Consider the following 18,498-nt stretch of genomic DNA (forward strand, 5'->3'; position numbering starts at 1 on the left):
CTGCATTACTCCCTGTTCTAATCAAACCATGGATTGCTATTACATCCAGCCTAAAATCTATGGTTTCAGCAAGCCTTAATAAACCAGGATCAAACTAGTTTACAATTCTAATTTGGATGGCTCACTCAAACTCTATAGTTGCATGTAAGTGGCAAAATATGGCTTGATTAAACATCTGTGAGGGGAGGAAAGTAGTCAAGCCCACAAAGGATCATCTCAATGCAACCAGTCACACTGTAACTGCATACTTTGAAGCTAGTATGTATTATTATCCAAACACATTTCTATTTATTTCACACACCCACACAAACATACGTTTTGCAAAATATACATGGCTTCCATTTTGAGAAGGGGTAAATGAAGAACATATGAATAACAGCTGTGAGCCTATCCCTCACACCTTTGCAATCTGCCAGATTCACTGGCTTATTTGTCTGTCAAAACTCCAGCTCAGCTGTGAGCATTGCGATTTCCCTTTGGGCAGCTGGCAGTTTTTAAATGTTTAAAACAGAACACATTCACAAAACAGTGCAAATTGCTTTGGGGATTGGGAAAGCTTCTTGATGACTTCACGGAGTGCCAGTTCTGTAAGTTTCGGAAAAGAAAAGTACGTTTGGACTGAACACAGTAGTATTGCTTCCAAACTGGGTTCAGCAAATTAACTCCCAAGTATGAAAGCCAGACTTGAAATCCTACCAGTCATAACTTCACAGTCACAAAGCAGATGTTAAACACGATTATTATTTTTTAAAACAGCTATTTACACAAATGAAGGCTAAATGCAATACAAAATCCCCCACTCACCCAGTGAGATTGTAGACATATATAAATACACAGACCAGTGTAGATTATGGCCTGGTAAAACATTATGGACAAGTGGTGGAATTAAAAGCTGCACTCTTCTCATCGTTCAATCTGTGCAAGCATCCAGCTTGTCAGGTGGAATGATACGCTGTACCGTCTCCCCATGTGGAATTTTTCCTGACACTCCTCCCCCAATTTTAGAGGACGTGGGGGGAGCACATGGTGAGGAGAGTGCCCAGTTGCACAAGTCCCTGTGGAGGACCTCTGCTGATATGGGCTGATGAGGTGGATCCAATTGCAGCTTCTTATTGCTGGTGCAATGCTCATGAACATACAAGAGAAAATAAAGGGAAGAATGCGAACAGGTGTTTGAGCCAACCCATGAACAAATAAGTTTAATAGTTTTTAGCAGACCATAGCTTTCTAGAAGCTCCACTGTCTCATCTACTTGAAGATGGACATACAGTAAACACAACAATATATGATACAACCCATCACAGCTGGATTAAAAAAAAATACACAAAATATAATACATAAAAATGGTTTTACAATGTGGACTGACAGAGCTCTAAAAAAGGTGACCATAACCCTGGTAAGCTTTACAAAGTCTTTAAAAAAATAAAACAGTACTTCATGTGAAATTCATAAATACATGGGATGTGGGGTGACATGAGACTTGGTGACTTGAGTTTTTGGGTACCAGTATTATGTCCAACTAAGAGAGATTCGTGAAGCTGGCGTTTCTTTAGCCTTGCTGCCATTCTCTGAGGGACACCCAGGTGGGCAGTGGTTTGTAGGTCTATTTGTGCTCACAGACTTGTGGCCTGCGCAGGGGATTCTACAAGCAGGAAGGCTGGGGAATGGATCTAACTAAATGTTGCACTGAAAGCAAGAATGGTATGGCATGGAAGGACTGAAAGGGGGAAAGACGAGAAACGTAACATAGGCCAGTTTTGGAGGAGGTTTATTCCAAAGGCTCCAGCTGGGTTAAAGATTGTGGATAAAATACAAGAAACAGTTTTTATATAAGAAAGTTGGGGTTTAGGCAAGACTAAGGCTCTGCTCCACTTTCCCCATGTTGTACACTGAAGTCTCTGCCCCAGGGGTTTATATATGCCCTCTCTTAAAAAAGTATGTTTAGCAGAAAAGGGAATTCTATTATACATAGGTTAAGGAGAACAGGGAAGGTTTTAACCTTAATTCCCAGAGTTTTTTGATCTAGGAATGAAAATAAACATGCTACATATAAACTAGCCAGCTCTCCTCTCCTTACAGCTGCAGAGGCTCTGGCTGTAATCATAAGCAATTCAACATCCTGTCTCTTTTAACTCTACCTCCTCCCACTAGAATAGCAATAACTGTTATTCAGTTCCAAGGACGCTGTACCTCTCCCCCCGCCCAATGCACAGGGGTCTCAGAAACGTACCTGAACTTCAAGCTGGCTTTTACAAAGTAGCCAGTTCTTCCTAAGAGGAATAATACACTGGAGAAAGAGTTGTGGCACTAGAGAGACCAGTTTGCCCAAAACATCACACACAGATATGCATGAGACCATCAGCTTTGCCAGAGGCAACGCAGTAGGATTATCACATTGGAGGCAGGGGGTAGAGGATGTGCTCACCTGAATTTAGATTACAACAGATTTTTAGAACTTTCTGCACCTGTTGCTCATCCCCCAAGAGTGCAACATGTGTTGCAAAATAAGGCACTGTTCCTGAGCAATTTCTGACTTGCTGCTCTACCAAACCAGTCCCCACGTACCATTCCCCTTAGAGTTACCACCTCGGGGGTCCCACATAACACGCAGAGGAGTGTTCATTTCAACATTCTAGTGGAGTTTTCCAGAAGTTCTTGGGTGGCATCAATTAAAAACACTTCACAGGAAAAAAATTATTACATTAATTATAAATGTCCTTCAAAAAGCTGGGAAACCATTCTGTCAGTTGTTCTCATGGTGTCACCTCTCAGCTGCATGTTGTACTCAAACGGCAGTCCGAAGGATCCTGGGAACATTCTTAGTCTGCCTTAGCCAGACTTAAGTTTGAGTTAGCCAATGCCTTTGTACCTAGTCCTTCATCCACAGTCGAAACGTGGGTGCTAAATCAACAAGGCAGTGGTGATACAGGCCAGGCCTGAAGGAGAGGCCCAAGTCAGTTATGAAAAGCCAGACATCAAGACTTTACGAGGCATCTCCATTACATTATCTCCTACCTTCTAAGGCAGACAACGGAGAAGGGAGGAGCTCTAAATTTTAACCTGACCCTTATGTTCCAATGAAAGGCACCCAGTACTTCAGCGTCACCACAATCTGTTTTTAACAGACATTTTTGCCCGCAGCCAACACACTCTGAATTCCTAGCTCCCTTCCACTGTCTCTTTGGGAATCTCTTTGCACAAATCTTGATACCACTATGAAAATGATCCTGGTGGTGAAATCTCTCCTTACAAATTGGATCTGGTCCTAGCATTAGGTAGAGTGAAATGGTCTCCTCAGGCAGGTGTGTTGAGGTGTCATGAAAACGGCAGAAACATGTGAAGTTACTATAGTATTTATTGCCAGGGGTGGGAAGATGCACCTGTGGGATTTTCTGCCCCAGGTGCCAAAATAACTCAACCAGCCTTGAGAACTATGCACTGGGGGGCAACCTCCATTTAAAGCTATAGTCAAATACCCCAAGCATAAAAAAATGTAATTGCAAACTCAAGTCTGTGCATTCCAATTTCCTCGTAGAAGTGGAAACCTCAAATTCTCTCCTTGCTTGCAAATGGCTTTTCTTTTTCTTTTGCACTGTATTGCACCTTTTCCAATGGTTTGAGGCTTCTCCATAGTAATCTCACCAGGCCCATGGCAGCATAGGGTGGAGATTAGTCTGAGAGGGTTGAGTAAGAGTATACCAGACTAAAGAAAGGATGGAGCAGCAAGGAGAATGCTCTTAAAAAATGAAAATCAACCAACTTAAAAGCAAACAAATCACCATGTGGCCAGGGGAAAGCTGAAGGACAAAACAGAAAAAAGTTCAATGGTAAAAAAGAAAGGTAGGAAGGCACAAATATTACATTCTGTTAGTTCCTCTATTATTTAAAACTACAAACTAGCATTTAGACAAAGTATAGCTGAAACCTATGGGCCTGAGCCCTGGAGGTGCCACGTACAGTGAGGTTACTGATATCTTGGCACTGTTCATGTAACAGGATTCCTATAAGCACCAATTTAAATCACAAGCCCACTGTCTTAGTCTCCAAGCTTAAGGTCTAGGGGCTCATGTTTATACTTAAACCCTACACAGAAACTTTCTTCAGCATTTCCAACAGCAAACAGTACAGCTTTCAAATGAAGAGGGATTCTGTATGACATATTGTACTTAGTTTCATCTTTCAGCACCTCCTTGGGTTTAGGCTGCCAGAATACGCAATTTTTGCTTTGGTTTTTGTTTTGTTTTTAGCAGCCTCCACAAAGATATCCTAGGTGGGAAGTACATAATCCAGAGGAAAGACTTGCATCGTGATATTTAGATCATGCCCTTTCCTAGATGACTACCACAGATGAACAGAGAAGCAGAAGGGAAATTAATACCTTACCAGAACAATGCCCAGGCAGCAAGAACTTTGGTCTAAGCTTATCCCATGCTGTTTTTGACATGGCAGATGTAATAATAATGCTCCATTGAGAGCTGGTTAAAAATCCCATACAAATTCAGATCCCCCCCAGGTTACTCAACCTTAGCCAGCCCTAATATTTTCCCAGTCATCTCATTGCTCACCTAGAGTCAGCCTGCTTATCTGCAACCCTATGATTGCAAATCTATGCAAATCTCCAAATCTATGATTTCCTGAATTGCTCTCCTCCAGCTGAGCACCCCTCCTTCCTCTTAATACATACTCTAACCTTTTAACATCCCACAGACAGATATCTTTAAGTCTCTCCATTTCTTGTTGGCGCACACATGCGCACACACGCACACACGATCCTGCAACCCTACTCCCGTCTATTATCCAAACATCTGGGACATGGATGTAAAAGCGCCACATTCCTGCCATAATCAACTCCTGGCGCCCTCCCACCACCACTGTATCCTGCAATAGAAAATGCCCAGGAAAATGTTGGAACAAAATCGTTTTCTTGCAATTAACCCATGGGTGGCATGTGTGCCACATGACGCAAGCTGCCAATTCCCTGTGCTGGCTCTGCACGCAGCCTGCGTCAAGAGATGGAAGAAAACTCTTCCTCTTCTTTGTCGGTGTCTTGAACAGAGTGGGATCGGTCACATAAACAAGGCAGCATCTGATTCCCCATCCCTTCCCAAAACAGACATCCTTAGCAGCCCTCTCAGAACGCTTTTCTCTAAATGAAACCACCCAGGTTTTGAGGACAAATTGGCACGGGATATATAGGCACATCCAGGTATTAAGAAGTAGTTGGCAGTCTCGTTTCACTAGATGCTGTTCTAGTGTTGTGTGACAGGAGAGATATCCAGAGGTACCAGGCCTTGGTGCCAATGTCTCCTGAAATACTGATGACCGAGCCCCCAGGAACAGTCCTCCTTCTTGTTGCCTCTCCTTCCGTTATACGCTTTCCTGTCATGCTTTTCTTTTCTGCTTGTTTTTTTCTTGTTAAAAAAATTGTTCCTAAGTAGAAAACATCTGTGATTGTGATACAGTCTTTTTGGCATTGCTTTTTGTGTGTGTTGTGTGTTCGTTTTTCAAAAGACTTGCGTCAAGGCATCCTATTCGGGTGGCTTCTCTGACAAGACTTCTTCTCTTCTTCCTCAAATTGCCCGGTCACCCCAAGGGGGCCTCTAGTCTTTGACCAACTTGTACACATGATGCTGGGCTCCGTGCTCGCTGGTGGATACCTCAAAAACAAAGGCTATGCAGAGCAAGGTTTCCTGGGTATCTCTGTTCGTAACAACCTGAGGGAAGAAGAACACACACATACTGTGAAATACAGGAAGATGGACTGGGCAAGTCAGACATTGAGACCAGAGAAATGGCATAGTTTTTTGAGCTAGGTTCCTAAAGTACGAGCTCTCATACTGTATTTTGTACTCAGGTACAGAAGCTGAGTACTTTACTTCTTTAGAAAATTAATGTCTCCCACTCTTCAGCAGAAAAGGGAGTCCCAGAGTGGCTTGCACATCACTATCTAAAGAGTCAAGACACAAAATGAAAATGAGATTTGAGAGGAAGGTGGAAATTGCAACAGCTGCAAAGAACACGCTTATTTCAATAGCCACCATCTCTTTTAAAATATGGAAGCAGAAGATTTATCCTTTCCCTGTTGCAATTTAACCATACACATCACAATCAACAAGCATAATACAGATGTAGTTATCTGCACCCAAGTACAAAATATTATTTCAATCTTCTTTACTTTTACCATCTATTCACTTGATTTCAGTAGGACTTATTTGATGAATTACAAAATCTCAAAAATCAAAGCCACAATTCTAAAGATGGGGTGATTTAAGATTTAAGTGGTAACTTTTAACGGATTGCCTGCAAAGAGGTGAAGATAACGTTCTTCTGTACCTGAGAATGAATCTAAGAAACTGGTAAAATTAACCTCCTCTCTACTTGCAAGGATGAGACAAATGCCCATCTGATCAAATGAAAATATTTTGAAGTAGGGATTAAGGACTGCAGCAAGTTACTCAACTGAGCCAACACATATAATGGATGGCAGGACAGCCTTTAAATGAGGAACAGACTACATGAGTTTGTCCTTGCCAAAGAATCTCACGTGCTGAACAAAATATTTTCCTCATAAGAAATGTCTTCATGACAAACCATTGCCTTCTTGAAAGAAGCAGATGATGAGCATGACATTGAAAGGCAGAATAAAAAACAACAGGAAGAAAGGAATGCAATTGTTATTTTGGTTGGATCCTGGTTATTGGCATCCATCTGTCTTGGGGGACAATGGAAGAGTGTGTCTAAAGTCAAACCATTGGAGAGATACAGCACCTGCTTGTAGGCTGTAGGGGAGAGAGAGGTTTTATTACAAGTGGGGCAGATGAAGGGGTCTGCTTTTGCTGCTACAGGCCCAGATTTAGTCATATTATAGGTAAACTCATTGAAACCAATGACCTAACTTGTACAATTTATTTCAATGGGTTTTTACTCCAAGTATGACCAAATCTGAAACTATCCAGTTGGTGTCTTCAGCCATGAAAAGCCTACTATGAACATCCAGACAGAAGTTACTCCTTGCACCAGCTGGAAAGGATTCAGGATAGAAGGAAAATGTTATTTACCTGCAGGATGGTGAAATTCTCCAGGACGCTGTTCATCATGTATTTTTCTGGGAGGTGTTTCAGTTTATGGATAAAGTTGATCATATATTCGCACATGGGGGACCGATGGATTCGGTACACACACCGTCCGTTCTCCATCCGGGCAAATTCCGTCTGCAGAAAAAGCATTGATAAGGTATAGACCCTAACAAAGAAGCCGCTGAAGGTGCAATAATATGAGAGAGATTTGTTTATTTATTTATTATTGTGTATCGAATGGCGTTCAAGCTTGGTGTAGGAGAACTGGGGAGGTGGCACACCCTAATTATCCATAATTAAGCAGCAGGGGGAAAGGAAGAGAGGACTATACTGACATTCTGATAACACATACATTGCTACTTATTATACATGTACTGTTAGCACTTAAAGAGTCTCAAAGCACTTTCCCCTTGGGCTGTACGTTCTTCCCAAGAACTTAACTTCCAGTCCCACATTAACTGCTATGCTCTTCACCCACTCTGCAACACTCCCTTCCTGCTGGTACCAGACCCAAAGGAAGCGCAGGACTCACCTCCACCTTCTCGACTACTTGCTTTCCGAAGGAGCACACTTTAGTGGAGACTGTGATGGTCATGTTTTCTGCACTGCTATACTGACTGCTTACGCCATAAAAAGCACCAGGACCATCCTGAATGGTGCTGTTCAGATCCGCCTAGAGCAAAGGGAAGGAAGGTGGTGTTATAAATCAAGTACGGATTGTGGCTTTCTGCTTGGGGCGCAGAGGTCTCTGACCCAAGAGTTCCGAGATGCATTCACTGAGGGGAGCGAAGATGCCAACAGAGAAGTGTATTCATGGTGATACTGCTAATTATTGACATAAGTATTTAAAAATAGCAAGCTGCTTTCTAACCCTTATCTCATTCAGCCTCACTGCCACTCTTTGCTTTTATGCCCATTTTGTAGATGGAGAATGGAGGTGACTCGCCCGAAGTCCACAGCTGAGATGGAATTTGAAATGAAGCCTCACAAGCATTCCAAGCCTGGACCACATCGGCTCATGTATTTTTAGCTAAGGGCTGAGAAGACGAACTGAAAATGCTCAGTGTGGGACGACAACAGCTTTTAAGATTTGATGGCAGGGGAGAGTGACAGCATTTAGGCAATATTAAGTCACAGTTCCAAAGGAGGCTCAAACCAGGCTGAATGCTGCAGAGTGGCATTAAAAAATTCAGATGGTAGAGCAAAGCCAATGTAAAACACCAGCTGGTCTTGCAGTGTGTGCTACGGGAGCCGGAATGTGTTCAGAGGAGGGCAACCAAGATGATAAAGGATCTGGAAACTAAGCCTTATGAGAAGCTGGGTATGTTTAGCCTGGAAAAGAGGAGACTGGGAGGAGATATGAGAGCCATCTTCAAATATCTTAAGGGCTGTCAAATGGAAGAGGGAACATGCTTCTTTTCTCCTGCTCTGGAGGACAGGACTCAAACCAATGGCTTCAAGTTACAAGAAAGGACATTCCGACTAAACATTCGAAAAAACTTTATGACAGTAGGAGCTGTTCGGCAGTTGAACAGACTCCCACGAGAGGTGGTGGTCTCTTCTTCCTTGGAGGTTTTTAAGCAGAGGTTGGAAGGCCACCTGTCATGGATGCTTTAGCTGAGATTCCTGCATTGCAGGGGGTTGGACTTGATGCCCCTCGGGGGTCCCTTCCAACTCTTATAGAGTCTATGATTCTATGAACATTTGTGAGAGAAAAATACCATGGCATTGCTTAGACCTCAAAACATGCTATCGAATGCAGCTCTTTTTCTAAAGGATGAACCCTTTTCCCCAGACCCCTTCAGAATTTCATTTCATTTTTAATATCCCTTAGGCTCTTCTACCAAGATGCCTGGGTCAAGCCTGCTTAGCATATAAAGCCAGGCAAAACTACGTGAAACACGTGGCTGCCCACTGATGTGGAGAATCTGAGGCCAGAAAGCATCCCCCCTCCCATCATCCAAACAACATCCACATTCATATAGGAGAATAATGCAACCATGGTCCTCTGGTCTAATTTCCTTAGCCGCCTTGTCCGATGAAGAAGTACCCAATAATGGCTTTTTCAGAGGCATTGTTCGGCTTTGGGCTGCAAGATTCTTACCCAGAACTTGACCAGGAAAAAGGAGTTCTGGGGCCCCCTCTCATAGAGCTCCTTCAGGCCACCTTTCTTCTCAGGGAACTTGTCATAGATCTGGCGGATGTCCACTGCCTCCAGCAGCGGGTCGCTGTACGAGGGGTTCGTCTGTCCAATGTGCACAAAGAGGTGCTTGCTATACTGTAGGGTGGGAAACACAAATGGCAAAAAATGTAGCGTGCTTCACTACAAAGATTCAGCCATGACAAAGGGAATCAGATACTCCTGCTGACGCCGCAAAATTCAAAACTCAGTTGCCTTAATGCCAGCTGCCACCATCCAGACCAGGAGCAGCCAACATCTCCAGATGTTGAGCTCCAACTTCCAACAGCTCAGGCCAGCATGGGTAATAACCAGAGTTGATGGAAGCTGCATGCCATTGGCGACTCCAGCCTAGGCAAAAGGGCTGTAAAAATACAGCCAATGTGATATGTGTCTATATTACACAAAACAGCACAGGGAGACCAGAGCTTGAGTCTCTGGCAGCATTTATTACATGGGGCTCGTAAGTGAATGTCAGGCTTTATGCAGGTTAGAAAAGAGGGCAGTTTTCTGCAGAGACCCAATGCACTGTAAGCTGAAAAACACCATTGCCACCAGCTCCTGCAGTGCCAAACACTTCCCTCCTAAGAGTTACCGTTTCAGGGTCACGCTGCACTTCCATAAACGCTGAATACTCAAGGAGCCGCAGTTTGGTGGAGGCGATGGTGCGGTCCTGCCAGACTGGCACAGCCGAGGCAGCAGGTGGGAGAGGAGCCAGGGGCTCGTAGCCTGGAAAAAAGAAAGTGTTGCCACATTCTTGAGCACTGCAGGGGGAGGTTTCAGCTGCAGAGATGAGGACAACCCTTTAATGCTCCCCCATCTAGCCTAGTTGCCCATCCTTCCAAGAAGCCAAGGACTATTTCCTTCCTTATTGCCCAGATGGCAGTTCTAATGCAACAGGACTCTCTGAAATTGTAATGATTCAAATTTCATTTTTAAGCATTTCATATTTGTAATAGCTCTGGGATGCCCTTGCATTTAGAAGATGGGAGAACTGAAATGGATTAATTTCCCCTGAACGTTAAGCAAGACTGTTTGTAAACAAAAAAGGTGTAATCTCTTAAACTCCAGATGAGGCAATGAGGAATGAAGCAGACTGTACTCCCTAGATAAAATACAATTTAAAACTCCCAAGTACTACAGCAATCCAGGAAGCTACCCTTCTACTACCATGGAGGTGTCTTTAGAGGAGAGCTTTCCAAACTTTTCATGTTGGTGACACAGTTTTTAGACATGCATCATTTCATGACACAGTAATTCGGTTTTACTAGCAAACCGGAAGTTAAACCAACCCCTCTCCAGCCCCAGGAGGAGCGTGGGGGGCATTCGCGCAACACACCTACACACTGCAGTGGACACAGTAACGTGTCGCGACACAGAGGTTAGAAAGCTCTACTTTAGAACATCAAGAAGATCATTGGACAGGACAGATGGGCTTCCTGATTGACTGCATCATTTCCTGCTACAAAAACTGTCTTCCATCTACACAATCCATCTCACAGATGACATTCTGTGGGTAATATGAAGGGATCAAAGGGCAGCATAGAGGCTAGTTAAAATATAAAAAGCTTTGCTCAAATAATTAAATGCAAAACATCATTTACTGAGTCAAATTTTAAAATCTGGAAGCAGCTAAGGTGTAAAAAGAGTCATTTATTTATATTTTATTTCAGTGCTTTTGCCATATTTCCTTGCAAGCAAAATGTGACCATGGTTGGGAAGACAAGGTGGTCCATGATAAGTCTGCTTTCATCTCCATCATACAGAAACATCCTAGGCAAATGTGAAGGTAGAATCCCTCTCACTCAAAGCAGGCGAGATGATGGAAAACCCATGAGTAGATCATCCTATTTTCTTTTTGAAAAGCTTAGCAAGTGGCATAGAAGGGGGCTGAATTAGGCCAGCAACAGAGAAATGGTTAGCCCTCTCCACTGCACTGTTTTCCCCCAATCTAAATTGCACCCCGAAAGCTCTGTGAGGGTGGGGAGAACCTACAGGTACCATCACCGCTAATGGCAGGATGGAAAGAATCAACCCTTTGGAATAGACAATAAGGCATTCAGTTTCAATGAATGAAATCAAAGAGATTCACCATCATGGCTGGGCCAAGAAAAAAGTTCAAGCTCTCAGTGAGGTCCTGAGGAAACAGCTAGAACCGTCTGTATGAATAAACAGGACTGGGCGCTGGTGGTGACAGGGGAGCCAAGAAAATGTTATGAGGCAGAGCATCAGTTAGTTGGAGAAACAAAATCACTTACTGGCTAGTGATGGAGGCATGGGTGGCTGGATGGGGTAGGCTGGTTGTGCAAAAGGTTTAATGCTGAAAAACAAAATAGTGTTAAGTATGTTAGTCAGTATGTCAAATTGTTAATGTTCCTGTTAACTGCGCACACCCTAAGTTACTCCAAGGGCAGATGTCTTGCAGAAATCATCAAGGTAACTCTATGGTGGCCTCTCATATACATACAGCCACCAGCCATTACAGGGCTCCCCCTCATTTGCCTTCCCCACTATTTCAGAAAAAAGAGCAGTCTATCTGCAGGCCTAATGTAACCAACCTTTAGGAACCTGACCAACAAACATTCCACTATATTATTCATTTTTATTTTAAAATAAAAATATTTTATTTATAATTATTTCATAAAATTTATACACAACTAGATTTTGTAAACTGCTATGAGGTTTCCTATGAAGAATAACAAATATATTTAGGAGGTTCTGGATACCCCAAGTAATTACTTTAAGAGGGTTTATGGGACTGCAGTTTCTAGTGCATTTTATTATGGCTACATGAACAGTGAAGCATCCCCACTGGAGATGCTGACTTAGCGAAATAAAGGAAGGGCCATTTGTGTACATGTTTCCCATGCAGAAGGTACCAGGTTCAATCCCTCGAATCTCAAGATACCAGCTGGGATAATCCTTCAAACCCTGACAATATGCAGTCGAGGAATTGTTTATTTGAAACACCGACATGCCCCCCACCCCGATGAATATTGTGTGTAATGTCAAAAATCCACCACATCAGATAAAGAAGTCTTGATCTTAACTTTCTCTCTGATTTTTCCCCCAGTGTGGCCCTATATGGGGGAGCTTTCAAATAAATGATTTCCCTACATGAGACTTGAATTGGAGCAATCCCCACATGCAATTATGCATACCTGAGTCGACCCTTTGGAAGAATATGAACATAGCAGTTTAGAAATGGAGGCATAAGCGATCAAGTTGTGTGTGTGTGTGTGTGTGTGTGTGTGTGAGAGAGAGAGAGAGAGAGAGAGAGAGAGAGAGATTGCACAATGTGGCATCTATTTCTGTGGAACAATTCAGAAATGCTATGCAAGTACTGTCCTCTAACTGCTAAGCCTTTTAATTCTCCACCAAACGTAACAATTGCTTTTCACTTACTCCTGAGAAGGTCCAGACTGTCCTGGGATAGGCCCACTCCAAAACTGAGGAAACAAAAAATGAACACAGAAAACATTGTCATGCATATTCCTACCATCTGACTTCACAGCTACAGTTGTTCAGGTTCATCAAAGTTGTTAAAGGGTTAAGTTGTTTCTTGTTACAGAATGGCAACGGCTAGTCAGTTTTTTAGAATAGTGTGGAAATACCACAACACAGCTGAGGAGAGTCAAGACTACAGCTAGGAGTTTCACACCAAGTCAGTACATGTCCTCCACTCTCTTGTGAGCCACTAAGGGGAGAGGGTGGGTCAGATATGCTACTCTTTGGTGGTGGTGCTGATGGCACGTGCAGATAAGAAGAATTAGGGCAGGGATGGAGAACCTATGGTTTTTCCAGATGTTATTGGATTACAACTCCCATCTTCTTTGACCGTTGGTCATGCTAGCTGAGTCTCAAAGGAGTTTTAACAACAACTGGAGAACCATTCCCATATGTGACAGTGAAAGGTGTTGGGAGGAAGAGCATGAGTTAGGTTTTATTTTTCTTTTTTTTTTTAAAGTAAACTGGGCAAAAATGAAAATTAGGGAGACATGGATGTTGGGTGTGGAATACGCAAATTACGCTTATGATGTCTGATTTAAACTAAGCCTATTGGGTCAGGAACACAACTACAGATAAGTAAGTAAATAAATAAATATCCTCTCTGGAACCATCTCCGCGTTAGTCACCTAGCCCTATAAGAGAAGCCACTGTCTTGCAGAAGAATTGACTCCATGCCGTCCTTCTGGGCCTGACCTTCCTAACCAGGCAGGAAAAGTGTTGGGACATCCCTTACCCTGGGAGCAGCAGAGAAGACAGCCTGAGGGAGTGGAGGAGGGGGGCTGAGCTTGTTCTGCAGGACACTGGCGGATACGATCTGTGCCGACGACATGGAAGCCATACTCTGCAGAGCCTTGTCCTTTGAGACCTGATCCTTCAAAACAGGACAGAAGAGGAGAAGCAGAAGGGAGAGTTACTAACACTGGCCTTGACGGCCCACTAAAGACAAATTAATGGGGGACAGTGAGCCACTTTACACAGACTTATCAAAATATACTAGCAGTGAGCCATTCAAGCAAACTGTTTTATGCCACTTCCCCTCCCCCCAAAGCTCATTTTTCCAGGGATCTTACTAGTCATAGATAATAAATCCTTTAGAGCAGTGCAACATGTCTGTAGATCAAAGGAGGAGAACACAAACATCCATTTAAGGTGCTGGCTTTTAGCTAGTTTTGTGTCCAAAGTATCCAAAAGATTCTCATCTCAGCTATTAATTTTGCACTTCCAGCACCCCCTGCACCTCATCTGCACTCTCTAATACTATTCATGGGGATTTATTTATTTAAAAGCCGTATGGTCCCTCCTTCACCAGTATAGATACCAAGGCAGCACACAGCATACAACAAAATTAAACACTCAGCATAAGGATAAAGACAATCACGAAGTAGAGAACACTTAATGGGGCAGAAACAAGACTGAAGTGCACTTACCAAGTTCATAGCCTGTGTGAAGAGGAGGGAGGAAAGAAAAGAAATATGGTTAGTGTCTCTGCTGTCATAATGGGCACTGCGGGGAGGGGGGGAGGAGTCTGCATAATCCATAACAGGTATCAATAATGGAACTTCAAAGCATCACAGGATGTCAGACTTCATTTTGTAAACAAACTACATCTGTCCCGGGCTGCTTTCTAATGCAGCCTGTTTTACTGAATCCACTTGATGATCTGGGGCACGTGGCACAACGGGAATGAGGAAGAAAGGAGCGGATGGTATGAGGCTTATCTCAATAGGTAACTTCTTCAATTTTACAAATCAAGGAAGATGTGCAGGAAGTGAGAACAGACCGTCCTGTTCTGTGGTTCTCCAAATCTGATGCCAGTCTGGGCACTGAAAGCAACATTATTTTATAGATTGCAGAGTTACTAGCGCAAACAATGCACTAGATCTGGTCACTGCACTCGCCTGCCTGCAGAGCTATACAAAATAAACAGTGTGTTGCTGTATGTGGACAAGCTTAGGCTTCTTGAGTTGCGTGCACATAACTCTTAGAGTAGTGCAAGGGGAGTAAAAAGTACCTAGGTAGTTAAATCATTCTTTGGTATTTGTGAGGGGCTACCGTAATTTGCAGAGTCCTAAGCCGGGATGTAGATAAATGGGCCAATAGATGTTCTGCAGTTTTCTCTGTTTACCTTTGGCTCTCTCTTTAAAGACTCAAGGGGGTAAACTGGACCTGCATACCACTGCTTTGCCCAGTCTTCTGCCATTGCAGAACACGAAACCACACTGGTTGGAGGTAGAGTGGTTCAGCGATACAGGGCAGAACTTATGGGCATGCACTTAAAAGGTCCTCTCAAATAGGTTTGCAATGACAGTACTGCAAGGACAGAGTTGGGAAACCTATTTTCTGAGCACTCCCTCGCCCTAGTCAGATACTTTACTTACTAGGCAATACCACTGATGACTGTTTGCATTTCTGTTCAGATATGCCTTAAATTAAAAGCTTTGATGTGCTTCTAGGTTTGTCCCTGTCAGCTGTAAGCTTAGGAGGCAAGATACATTTGCTCCTCCCCTACTTAACAAATGAGACCATAACGATATAATAATTTTTAAAAACTCAACAACACTGCCATGGGCATTTTTTGAATATTTGACAAAATCTTGCCATAATTTAACAAGCATCAGTTGACTAGCATGCTAGCCCTAACTCTCAGGCAATGTATTGTCTGTCTTTTGTGGAAGACGTGCTATTGACTAGAATTAACGTATATGTAAAAGTGTTCTACAGTTACATCTGGTCATCATATAATGTGTGCTACTGACTACAAGGACAGATCCTTTTAAAAAGATATTTTCCTTCATTCCATGCTGTTCTTCAACTGTGAGAGTTTTTATTATTAACTGAATTTTGGGTGTGGGCCACTTTATGCACACAATTTAATCTTCTTATAAACCAGCCAATTATTTTCTTAGTTTGGGGTAGAGGAATGAGGGCATGGTGGGAGGGACGGCACACTATTTATGAGTTTTCCCAACCTGGTAATGGCAGCTCCTGCTTTGTGGACTCTAGAAAAGGAAGGGAGAGTATTTTGGACTAAATAAATTTGAACAGCTGAAAAGATTGGAATTTCTAGGTACTTTCCGATGCATAGGCCAAACCACAAGAATAGACAGAGAACCAGAATCAGTTCAAAATACCCTTCAACCACTAACCATTCATTAAGACCCCCCTCCCCCCTCAAAAACCCAAATCACAATACACAGAACACACAGAGGAAAGGGTAATAGGAAAGGTTAGCCAATCTCAAGTTACAGAAGAAAGAAGAAAAGAAAAGCCAACCACAGAAAGAAAGGCAATCACAGGAAAAGCTCTCCAGTTTTATCCCTGCTCAACTTCCTTGGCTCCTGGTCCCATGTTCTTGGTCCAAGCATCCTGAATCAGCAAGAGCAGGCCTATGATGGAAGACACTCATCTCTGGTTCTGTGCATCTCCATCCTAATTGCCTTGTACCATTGCACTGGCCAACTTAGCCAAATATCCTCCCCAGGTATTAAAGACTGTTGGCCATATAGACTAGAAGTATGACAGAGGCACTGATTGCACAAATTCCTATGCCTGCTATATGAGCCTCAGCTGCATAAATCCATCAGAATTTGTACCTACAAAACTTTGGGGTTCCCCCCCCCCTGTATACTTCCCCATCCTCATCCAGCACGGAATGCTTTCCAAAAGTCTGGCTCTTCTGCTTTGGGGTGGGGTGGGGGAGTGTGTTTTGGTTTTGTTTCATTGCAGCCTTGGGTCTGCTACTTTAATGGTCAGCCCTGCTTGATGCATCATTGAACATCAGTAACACTTATTTGAAAAACATTTTTTTAAAAAAACAAAAACCTGCTCCAGAGCTCCAATGCTACCTAGAAAATCTTAATGCTACAGAGTGGTAGACAGTGAAGTAGCACAGCAGAAGGAAATGGCTTCTTCTGTTGAATGGAAACAGAAGGAGAAGGGTGTTCTGTTCTATGCCTCTACTGGGAGGGACCCTTCCACTCAGTTGTTGCTCAGCAGAAGTGGCTGTTTAATACCACGACTGCCATGGATCCTACTCAGCTTCCCTGATTTAGGCAAGGTTCCAGTTCCTGTAACAACAGTGGAGCACTTACATGGATATACCAAAGATGATAGGTGGACTGTGGAGAACTCTAGAAGTTCTCCTTGCTATGTCACCACCTGAAGGCTCCAGTTGTGACTGGAAATGCACTCTCCAAGCTGACAAGGGACAGCTTTACTGGACTGTTTAGAGGTGGCTTGTCCTTGCCAGATCCTGCCATGCAGAAGTGCTCTATCGCTTTTTCCTTCTGATTCTCTCTCACACCTCAGCGGCATTCTGAAAATTATCAGGTCCCAGGAACAAAGGGAGGGGAGCAAAGACACAACAAGCAGGGGGGAAAGAGTGGCAACCACAGAGCGCAGCATGTTAGTTGCCAGCATGGCCATGGCTCAAAAGGTGGGAAAGCCGGGGAAGCGCGTACCTTCAGCTTCGACTGAATCTCACGAGATTTCCGTCTGGCTAGAACCTGCAAGTGGCTAGAGACCTGCAGAGAGAAAAGCAGAAGGAGAGGGGGGAAAAACAGCAGAGCCGTCAACCAGAGGAAAGGAGAGGAAGGAGAGGGGGCTGCCCATGCTCACACACCACGGACGCATGGGCAGGGTCTCCAACGTACCTTAATGCCAACCTGGTACTCTCGCACCTTCTTCCGAGCTAGAACCTGTATGTGGCTGGACACCTACGCCCCGCCAAGTCATTCAAAAAGGAAAACACAAACAGAATGAAGACATGATCCCAAATTGTTTTGCGTGACAAGAGTGCTTCAAGCACCTAGGTTGGACACACACACACACACACAACACACAGTCAAACAAGCCTCTGAAGCCATGTGAGGTTCCAGAGGAGAAGGATCTGTACTCAGGATGAATGGCGGGTAATACAGACTGTAATGATATGGCTAACCTATCAATTGGAGGAAATTGCTACAGACCCACTGAATGCCATGGACTTGAGCATAGTGTGCTATATTTGGGGATTTTACTCTTTGCAAATAGCATTTAATAGTATAAGTGTAGCTTACTCTCATGAGAATTCTATGTACTACTTTTATGTCATGATTTTAGGAACCACTCATGCTTCAGTCTATGAGCCATTCCCAACATAATGTTTTGCTGATCCAGATCTGTACCCACATGACTCCTCTCCATAGCCATGTAAATCCAGATGCACTTCTTCAGTTCTCCTAATTGAATTGATACGCAATCAAGCATTGAAAACAGTTTCCAATCTGGGTCTCAAAAACCTAAGTGCACAGTCCCCTGGTTCTTAAATATTTTTCAGCTCTTCATTCAGAGAGCAAGACAGAAGTAAGTAAGTGTTAGAGTGGAATTATAATCACCAACAGCTTTTCACAGAAGATTAATCTTATCTTCTCCTGCCTTAGAAGACGTTAAACATCAAGGGACTCAAACAAGCTTGAAATTAACCTCAGTATTGCCACTAAATTAAGCAAACAGAACCATAAGTCTACCTATTGTGATCCCTCTAGAACAACATGCCACCGCCTTACACAGACACTTTTTACCTCTGACCACTAAGTGATAATATATGGCAGTGTTTTTATACATCCAAGGCTTTGAGAGCAGAAATTGTCTATTGGACATGTGACCATGGCTCTGAGAGCTGTATAAACATTTCGGGTAGAAACCCAATTTCTTTTGGGTTTAAACCTGACTTCAGAAATAATATTTAAAGGA

General features: G+C 43.2%; 1 protein-coding gene across 6 annotated transcripts in view; it reads right to left on the reverse strand.

Annotated features, from left to right (window-relative positions):
- Positions 1-1,172: 1,172 nt before the first annotated feature.
- TEAD3 (TEA domain transcription factor 3) overlaps positions 1,173-18,498 on the reverse strand; it is an 86,592-nt gene continuing 69,266 nt past the window's right edge. Inside the window, exons 4-15 of one of the 6 annotated variants that reach the window (XM_082228233.1) lie at positions 17,418-17,480; positions 17,226-17,288; positions 15,735-15,764; positions 14,193-14,204; positions 13,499-13,636; positions 12,661-12,704; positions 11,514-11,575; positions 9,851-9,984; positions 9,181-9,354; positions 7,609-7,749; positions 7,059-7,211; positions 1,173-5,714 (exon numbers count right to left, since the gene is read on the reverse strand). In XM_082228233.1, coding sequence (XP_082084359.1) covers positions 5,601-5,714; positions 7,059-7,211; positions 7,609-7,749; positions 9,181-9,354; positions 9,851-9,984; positions 11,514-11,575; positions 12,661-12,704; positions 13,499-13,636; positions 14,193-14,204; positions 15,735-15,764; positions 17,226-17,288; positions 17,418-17,480 — 1,128 coding nt within the window. In that variant the 3' untranslated portion in view covers positions 1,173-5,600. The remainder of the gene's footprint in view (positions 5,715-7,058; positions 7,212-7,608; positions 7,750-9,180; positions 9,355-9,850; positions 9,985-11,513; positions 11,576-12,660; positions 12,705-13,498; positions 13,637-14,192; positions 14,205-15,734; positions 15,765-17,225; positions 17,289-17,417; positions 17,481-18,498) is intronic. The other 5 variants (XM_082228236.1, XM_082228234.1, XM_082228235.1 and 2 more) reach the window with 5 other exon arrangements.

This window comes from Podarcis vaucheri, assembly GCF_965113315.1.
Source record: "Podarcis vaucheri genome assembly, chromosome: 6".
Taxonomy (NCBI): domain Eukaryota; kingdom Metazoa; phylum Chordata; class Lepidosauria; order Squamata; family Lacertidae; genus Podarcis; species Podarcis vaucheri.